The sequence below is a fragment of the Arachis hypogaea genome, chromosome 9, assembly GCF_003086295.3.
Source record: "Arachis hypogaea cultivar Tifrunner chromosome 9, arahy.Tifrunner.gnm2.J5K5, whole genome shotgun sequence".
NCBI lineage: Eukaryota > Viridiplantae > Streptophyta > Magnoliopsida > Fabales > Fabaceae > Arachis > Arachis hypogaea.
In genome coordinates, this window is record NC_092044.1 from 1,287,763 (window position 1) to 1,297,583 (window position 9,821).

Genomic DNA, 9,821 nt, shown 5'->3' on the forward strand with positions numbered 1-9,821 from the left:
ACCCAAAACATGGGAGAGACAGTATATTTCTTCTTGAAATCTTTTAATGTTTTGTTGGTTAAGGATGAGGCACATGATGTAACACCCTACCACACAGGGCCTTACGCTTAAGTCGTAAAGCAGAGGTGGCGAGGTATTACGACCTCTAAAAGAAAATGATATCTACATAGATATAGTTGGGTGAAATCATATTTAGGAGCCTTGAAGAACAAGCTAAACAAATTGATAAACAGAAAATCGTGACACACTCGCATGGATATTCGTAAAACGGACAGGTAAAATCGAAATATAACTGAACACATATATATACATATCAGAGTTCCAAAACTCAGATAGCAAGCTCCAGACTCGACCTGCGAAGCTAAGGCCGACCAGAGTATATAATTATGTTTATATACAACCCAAAATAAAACTCAAACCACAAAACAAATCCCTGTATCTCCAAGTCGACCTCTAGGAGGGACAAAACACAAAATATACATACGGAGATTCTATAAACATATATACATAGCCTAAAACAAAATATGACAGTCCAAAAGACAGTTCTTCGCTCGTAAGGAGGATACCCAAATGCTCAACGAGGTGTCTCTTGACCTGCATCTGAAAAACAACAACATAGTATGGGATGAGAACCGGAGGTTCTCAGTATGGTAAAGGTGCCCGCATAGTTAATATAAAAGGTCTCGGGAAAGCCAGAGGCATTCCTAAAACTTCGACACTCAGAATCATTCTTAAGGAAAATAAACTAAACCAAAAGTTAGGTAAGCTATCTAAGGTATTCTAATTCTGAATCTAACTTTAACCTAATAATTCACGTTCTGTCTCCTCTAATCCTCCAAATCATTGGTGGAACAATCCTCTCTCCTCACACCTTCGTCAAGAGGAATTTCCCAAAAAACATACACATACAATTCAAGCAAAGAAAACACAGATAGAGAAGCATTTACAGCAAGTAGAACAAGTAGCAGATAAGTAGAATTTAACAGTTAAACAAACTAAAGCAATGCACACCCAAACAAAGCAAACAGATGCATATGATGTATGCCTGTCCTATGGCTGATGAGTCTCATCTGTCGGTTATACAGCCAACCCGACAAGTCCTGGTAGTTAACCATTGGACAGTCCCTCTGTGCGCGCATCCCCAAGCTCAATAATATTCCATGGAGTCAAACTCCAAGCTCAAATATAATATTCCATGGAGTCACACTCCAAGCTCAATAGTATAGTATTCCATGGAGTTAAACTCCAAGCTCAATAATATAGTATTCCATGGAGTTAAACTCCAAGCTCAATAATATTCAATATTCATATTTATATGCATGCCCATGGGGGAATCCGGGGAGTTAAAGTGCCCGGTCACATCTTGCGACAGAGGGTCAACAAATAGTCTCAAATATACAAGCCACATAATAATCTCTTTCTCTTTTAAAATATTACCTCAAATCAAACTCCAATTCTTAAAGAAATTTTGGCAATATCTCCTCTAAGACTCAAATTTCTACCACCCTTCAAGGGTCCCAACTATCAAACCAAACACCTCTTAGTCATTCAAATCATTTCCAGTAACAAATTATTTCATAATCAAACAAATACCAATATTAAATCTTTTTTCAAACCGACCAACTTCAACAGCAAATTATTGACAATAGCTAAACCTCACATTTTATACCATTTACACAAATCCATCAATTATTCATTCATTTCATTCCTATCTTAAGGTCTTCTAGCCTAAGTTTTCACGTGACTTTAAACATTAACTACAAGAAACCAAAACCATACCTTCGTACGGAATCAAAATATTCAAAGCTCCGGAGAAGCTTTTTGGCTGAGCTATTGAAGAAGAAAATATCCAGAATCGTTTATGCCTCCCAAAATTCCCGTTGGCCAAACCCAAAGAAAAGATGAACTATGTCACTGTCAACTTCCACTAATCAAAAATGGTGCCAACGTGTAGAAGAAGAGGTTACGAATACTCTTACCGGATTAAATTTTTGATTGGAGTTACGGATTACAAAAAAATCGAAGCCGGAGGTTCAGAAGAATTTTACGTTCTCTCTTGGTCTTCTCTCTCCGTTTTCTTTCTATTCTTTCCTCCCGCATACGTTAATGATATATATATGTATGATTAGTACGCCGCCTTAGCTTCCTTTATATTATATACACACTTTATGAAAGGGAATTGTAATAATAAATTATACTTATATAGAAGGAAGCTAAGAATGAATTATAATACCATAATATTATATTACAAAACTTAATATTATATGTATACGTATACATATCGATAATGATAAATTTTAGTGGATATATATATATATATATATATATATAATATGATTGAAGTATTAGGTTAAATAGTGAATAATAATAATAATAATAATACAGGAACGAACTTTAGTGAATAATAATAAGGTATATTATATATATATAAACGAAAGCATAGGTAATCAAAATAGGAAAGTCAGAAGATAATAATAATAATATGAATTTGATTAAATTAAAATTATTAGTTCGATTTCTGATAATTGAATAATTTTTTTTTTTAAAATAAGGAGATTCTAATTTTATAAAATAAATTATAACTTATTTATATTTATATTTTTAAAATTGAGGGTTGCTACACATGACAGAGACAATCTAGAAAAAAAAACTAGATGAACTAATACAGTACCTTGAATAATGTTTTTTCATTTTTTCTGGTGATTTTTTATGGAGATTTGTATCTTTACTTTTTGATTTCTTCTACTCTTTGCGAGGAGTTGGAATATTTCTGCAGAATCGTAGTTTATTTCGAATGTCGCTTGAATCTTGGCGTTTTGATTAAGAAAGAAGAGAAAGAGTGCGACATAATGAACGTGTTGTGGAAGGGTGACTAAGGCGCGTGTGTTGGACGCTCAATTCTAAAAGAGTGGTGCGCGTATTTTTTTCTCAAACTTGGGCCAACTTATATAATTTATAAGCCAAAAAAAACTTTTATGTGTAGCAAGTCTCTTAATATATAACTATTTTTATTTAGAAAATTAAAAATGGTTAACAACTCGTTTTTCAAACTTTCAACTTAATTATAATAAAATTACAAGTTATCTATTTAAGTTGTCATATACATCTAGTGAAATTTTTTTAATATATATTGAAATAATTTTATTTATGCTATCATTTTATTTTAGAGTTGAGTAGTTGATTTAGTTGTCCAGAAAAAAATAGACATTCAACACAATATGAATACTAACATCAACATGTGAACACATCAAATTTTAAAATGATAACACAGACATATATAGAATATGTACGTTCATATATTTTTAAGGTTCATATAATAATAATAATCAGTGTCTAAATAGAAATGCCAAATTAAAATATTTACTACTATTTAATTTCTTTTAATTATTGGAACATTGGGGGAAATGTCCAAATAAACTACACACAACAACTACAGCACTTGCCTTACCCAGCAAAAACAAGTTAGAGGTACCACTAGATATTAAAAGAAAAAATTCTCTCTTTAAATTTTTAAAAAAATTCCACTCTCTTTTTTTTTTTGAGAAATGTTAAAATAGTACTCTCCTTCCATTTATTTATAAAATATATTTTTTTCTTATAACTTTTAATTTTTTTTTTTAACTTATTTAAAATTTTTTGTTTTAACTAACATTAATTTTACCCATTTTTCAAAAAAATTATATTTTACAAAATACCTTTTAGCAAAATTTTTTTTTGTGATTAAATTTTATTTATCAAAATATTTTTTAATAAATTATTTTTTTATTAATTAAATTATATTTTTTAAAATACTTTTTAAAAAAATTTTTAATAATTAAATTATTTTTTCTAAAATACTCTTTAATAATTTTTTAATTGTTAAAGAACTTACTGTATAAAGATGTGAAGAAATGAGATATTAATTTTTTAAATTTGAAATTTATCCATTTCAACTATTTTTAAGTTTTGATAAAATTATTAATAATTTTCAATAATTCTATGAAATAAATTATTTATTAACATTAATTGTTATACGTATTAACAGTGGTTAGATTTTTTAAATATAATATTAAAATAATATATATTGATATTGAAAAGTTAATAATAAAATACAAAAATAATTATTAACAAAAATTTTGATAAAATTACAATTTAATAATTAAAAAAATTATTGAAGGATATCTTAGGAAAAGAATAATTTAATTATTAAAAAATTTTTAAAAGAATATTTTGATAAAAAAATACAATTTAATCAGTAGAAAAATAATTTATTAAAGAATATTTTGGTAAACAAAATTTAATCATAAAAAAAAATTTTTAAAGGGTATTTTTGTAAAAAAAATTTATTTTTAAAAACAGATGGATAAAATTAATGTTAGTTAATACAAAAAATTTAAATAAATTAAAGAAGAGACTTTTTAAAAATTATAAGGGTGAGGAGTATACATTATATAAATAGAGGAGAGGAAAATGTCATTTTAACTTTTTCTAGAAGAGAAAAGTTAAAAAAATTAATTTTATATGTTGTGTATTATTAATTATAAATTTTTTATTTATGTCTTTCATTAAAATTATATATAAAAATGACTATATATATATATATATATATATATATATATATATAATTGATCCAGATTATAAGTTAATGAGTGAAGTTTATCTAAGTTTAAAATCGACTCATTTAATTTATGAATTTAATTCTAGGTTTAAATTCGTCTCACCAACTTATAAATTTAGTTTATCAAACTACTAATGAATCAAACTTGAGCTAACTTATAAACTGATAATTTGACTCACTTTCAACTCTATAAGTAGCTAATAACATCAAATTCTAAACATCATTTTAACCTTTCATCCATCCTTTCACTAATGAGTAATAAATTTTTTTAAAAAAATTAAATTAAATTTTTATTTTTTAATAAAATTTATTTATTATTGTTGAGGTCTTTAAATGAACTTATTTTTTTGTAACAAATATTAATTTATTTTAAATAATAATTTTAAATTTAATTAGTTTATAATAATATTTATTAAAGAAAATTATTTATATAAAATACACAATAAGAATTTTATTAAAAGTATTGAGAAGGAAATCTGTCTGACTTAGAAATTTTATAATAATTGAAATATTTGTTGGTAGATACATTATTATTCATAAAAAAATAAATAAATATAGATGGAAGTTGACGTGGCCCACCCTACCTAAACAGTATCATATGATCCTAATCAGCAACGTGGAGCTGATGTGACAAAAACAAAATACGTATCTGACACGTACATTTAAAGTATGCGGACACGTGGCACTGACTGGTGCAATCTCAAGTTCTATATAGAGCACCAACACCCTGTCACTTTACTTCCGTGAATCATTCACTTTCATGCATTTTTTTCTCTTCTCTTCTTCAATTTTTCTTCAATAATTCACAAGCTTGTGTTTGGTTTTTGATTCTTAGGAATAACATTATTATTCAATTCTCTTAGAAGAAAATGAAGGAAAGCATGGGAAATCCTTTGCAGCTAAAGTCCCTTAACCACATCTCATTAGTGTGCAGATCAGTGGAACAATCCATGGATTTCTACCAGAATGTTCTTGGCTTCTTCCCAATAAGGAGGCCTGGATCTTTTGATTTTGATGGAGCATGGTAGTAATTAAAACATTTTCTATTATTATTATTATTATTTGATTTTTGTATATGGTGATTAATTTTGAATAATAGGTTATTTGGATTTGGGATCGGAATTCATTTGCTACAAGCAGAGGATCCTGAGAAATTACCCAAGAAGAAAGAGATTAATCCAAAGGATAATCACATATCTTTTCAGGTAATATATAATTAATCTAATTTCAAATTAATTTTTTTACTCTCACTTTTTTGATCGAGTTTCTAACTTACCGGAATTGTTCTGCCATTTTATACGGTGATACAGTTATATTTGTTTCTTTAGATAATTAATTTTTTTATTGTGTAATTAATATATAAAATAATTATTTTTTTATTGACGCGGTTATGTAATTAGATATATATACAAAATTATGTATTAAAATTAAATTTTTTATTTTAATAAATTCAAAAAGAAAAACATGATATTAATGTAATTTCCTTAAAAATGATAGGATATTTTAAGAGATATGGATCAATAATGCGTACAAAGAATACCGAGTTGTTTATTTAGTATTAATTATTTTAATTATGAAAAAGTTTAAGGGCTAGCAGTTTTATTAAATTTTGGCCAGCATGTAATTAGTAGAGGAAGATGAATCATTAGATGAAATTTCACACCAATCTCACATCATCAAATCATTATTAATGGTTAATTGATGACTAACAATCATAAAAATTGCTGGTTTCTAACACTGCTCTTTAATTATTTTTCATGTCACTTTCGTGGCTGTTGAGAAAATGTTCAGAAACAATAAATTCATGATTTTTCAAGCAATTTTGAAACTGATTACTTGTACGTGTCTTGTAAGTGGATGAGGCAAACAAACACTTGTTTTGTTTTCATCATCATGATATGATTGACGACACAAAGGGATATACATAATTGAACATAGAAACTTCTAGCTACTTGCAATTATAGAAATAATAATTGACACCACTCTCACCCTAGCTCCATTGTTAACCATATAGAGCGATACATATATCTAACCAAATTAATGAGTGTGTCTAGATCATAGATTATGAAAGTTTATCCTCTAAAAACATGTGCATTGACCAAGTCAAACAATCTATCTAAACTTTTCAATTAATAATAATGATAACAATTATAAAAGATAAGAATTTAATTGTAATTATCTTCGTGAAAGTGTAAAATTAATAACAGATAATTATTGTTTAATCGTTTCTAATTATCAATTTCTTTCCTTTTTTCCATAATCGTACTTAAAAATTTTCTATATCATACTGTTCAGCAGTCAATTGTTTTGTTTTTCTAGAATTAACCAAAAAAATAAAATAAATTAACTACATAAATTTTATATTTGATTTTTAATTAAAAAAGGTTTCATCTCTTTTTTTTATCTAATTGTTTCTTTTTTTTTTACTTTCCGAAGAATAACAAAACTATTATAATTTATTGTTTGTCTAAATATAAATTTTAAATTTATAATAAATTAGTCTTTAATTTTTCAAAATTAAAATGCTACAAAAAAATAAAAAAAATATTTATAATTTTTATTTGATATTTTGTTGGCAGTGTGAGTGCATGGAAGCAGTGGAAAAAAAGCTGAAAGAGATGGACATAAATCATGTGAGAGCAAGAGTTGAAGAAGGAGGAATCCAAGTGGATCAGTTATTCTTCCATGACCCTGATGGTTTCATGGTTGAGATTTGCAACTGTGAGTGCCTCCCTGTCATTCCCTTGGTTGGTGAGGTGGCAAGATCTTGCTCACGTGTCATCATGACTCAACCACCACAGATTCAGAACGTGGTCCCCACAGTTGCCAGCTGGAAAACCCTTAACTGATATAATAATATCTTGATCATCACTTATTTTTATGTGTATTTATTAAAAGATTTAGTAATTTATCATTTACCTATGATAATTTAAAAATCTTTTAAGTGAATACATTTAAAATGAGTAATTATAGAAATGTCTAGAATTCGGACCTGTGGATTCTTTTGATGGGGAGAGTTTGAGATTATGTAAATTAATAAACCCTCTTGTCTAGTTTTCATTACGTTTTATTATATAATAATAATAACAATGATTAAACAAATTCACTTAATCAATTGTTTTGTTCATAATCAATTAATTAATGTAAATTAAATTGCTTCATTTGGATGGAAGTTTAACGAGAAATGATGAAGATCAAATAGTAAATTTGAGGGTTTATTTTAGAAATTTGATTGGCTGGGGTTATTCGAATAAGGTGTAAATTTAGGTGCAGTTGATTTTTTAAAAAAAGAATAAAGAATAAGGTGTAAATTCAAGTGCAGTTGATAGTTAGGAGTCGCACGTAAAATTGATAGTTAAGAGTCATTTCAACGTTCTTAGCTATCAATTTCATGAGGGTTTATTTTAGAAATTTGATTGGCTAAAGTGTTTTGAATAAGGTGTAAATTCAGGTGTAGTTAATTTTACGTAAAATTAATATTCAGGAGTTATTAAATAAAAATTTAGTTAAATTAATCAAATTATTTGACGTTATCAACTATCAATTTTACGTGAAATCGACTGTATCTAAATTTTTATCCTTAAATAATGTTACTACCTTAATTTTCTGGTATAAAGCACTTGGCATATTAAAGCACTTGGCATTATTTAAGGCTAGCGAGGTAGTAGTGACTCAGATTTAGTTGGCAGTTGTCACCAGACCAAAAAAATGTGTCATATGATCTTATCATCTAAGTACAAGTAGATAGGTACATTGAATATTCCAAAACCGAACTACATACATATGACATGTGAAAAAGACTCCTTATTTTTAAGCATATGATTAATAAAATTTATTATTTTTTATTAATAAAAATATTAAATTTTAAATTTTAATGTTAATAGTGTATATAAAATATTTTATATTATTAATATATTAAAATTAAATTTATATTCATAAAAATTAATTTTAACATAATACTTATAAAATTATTTTAATATATATATTGCGTAATGCTAAAAAAATAATTATTTTTTATATTAACGATTTAAATTATTTAAAAAATAAATATAATTAAATAATTGCATAAAATATTGTATAATTAATATATTAAAATTAAATTTTATTATAGAAGGTAGTGATTTTTCAACATTTTTCTTCAATTAATTATTTTCCGCCGACTTTTTCACACGGTTTTCCTTTTTTTTAGTTATAGTGAATAAGCTTAAGTAGTAAATTAGACACATATGCACTTCAATTGGACATATTAAATAGGATAACCAACTTGAAGAGCTTTATGAATTTCAAGTAGAGAAGCAAGAAAGAATAGATAGTAGAGATGGAGTAGGTAAGATAATGATGTTAGGGAAGATATGGACATATGAGTAGTAGCAAAAGAAAGTGAAATTTGTTCTGGAAAATTCTTAATATGCCAAATCATCAATAACCAATCATGTAAAAGACATGAACTGAAGTGACCAAATTAAACATAATTGTATATATGATTAGGTGAAAGTGGCGAACCGGCACCCTCTTTCTTCCTCACCTTACCACGCACACCGCCATCACTATCTATAACTGCTCATTTAGGGGTATTTTCGGTATTTACTAAAATTGGTAAATTAGAGAGAGATTCACTGCTAATTGATGCATTTTTTCGAATAACAAAAATTGACTTTTACGATTCTTTAATAATCGAATATATTTTTTAAGTTAAATTTAGTTTATTAAAAGTACAAATTGATTTAAATATAATAAATTATAATTTATATATATTAAAAAATTAAAAAAATTAATTTTATATATTATTTATTAATTATAAATTTTTTATTTATGTCTTATATAAAAAATATAAATTAAATAATATATGTATTCATAATGATTTAATATATACAATTGAGTCAACTCACAAACTAATGAATTGAGTTTATATAAACACAAACTTACTAGTTCAGCTTATCAAATAAGTCAAATTTGAATAGATTTATGAACTAATTTGACTTACTTTCAACCTTATATATAAGATTATATGACCTATTTATTTTTGTTTAATTTTCTTATGTGTTTTCTAGTTGTCATGGCCTCATATGTTATGTTCTTGTTTTTTTTCTTGGGTAATATTTAATTATTTAGTTTTCTGATTAATTGATTTGTTTTTTTCTTTCGACAGGAATAAAAAAATTTGTTTCTATATATGCGAGCTATATACACGAGCATTTTACAGTTTATGTGTATTATATTCCAC

At 26.4% G+C, this 9,821-nt stretch overlaps 1 protein-coding gene and 1 long non-coding RNA gene across 2 annotated transcripts; one reads left to right on the forward strand and one right to left on the reverse strand.

Moving 5' to 3' along the window:
* Nucleotides 1–281: 281 nt before the first annotated feature.
* LOC140174926 (uncharacterized) lies at nt 282–2,082 on the reverse strand. Its single transcript, XR_011865072.1, has 2 exons — nt 1,780–2,082; nt 282–600 (listed from the first exon to the last, which is right to left on the reverse strand). It is a non-coding gene; the product is annotated as an uncharacterized lncRNA (long non-coding RNA).
* A 3,142-nt stretch (nt 2,083–5,224) lies between these two features.
* On the forward strand, nt 5,225–7,708 carry LOC112709792 (glyoxylase I 4). The gene is made up of 3 exons (XM_025761762.3): nt 5,225–5,621; nt 5,697–5,802; nt 7,177–7,708. The coding sequence occupies exons 1-3, from the start codon at nt 5,467–5,469 to the stop codon at nt 7,444–7,446; spliced, it is 531 nt and encodes a 176-aa protein (XP_025617547.1). The 5' UTR covers nt 5,225–5,466; the 3' UTR covers nt 7,447–7,708.
* The last annotated feature ends 2,113 nt before the right edge of the window (nt 7,709–9,821 follow it).

What these genes read in the sequence shown, in the direction of transcription:
- LOC112709792 (XM_025761762.3), top strand. Translation starts at nt 5,467, where the DNA reads ATGAAGGAAAGCATGGGAAATCCTTTGCAGCTAAAGTCCCTTAACCAC. An exon ending in TTTGATTTTGATGGAGCATG is followed by an intron (nt 5,622 to 5,696) that starts GTAGTAATTAAA and finishes TTTGAATAATAG; the next exon opens with GTTATTTGGATTTGGGATCG. An exon ending in ATAATCACATATCTTTTCAG is followed by an intron (nt 5,803 to 7,176) that starts GTAATATATAAT and finishes TTTTGTTGGCAG; the next exon opens with TGTGAGTGCATGGAAGCAGT.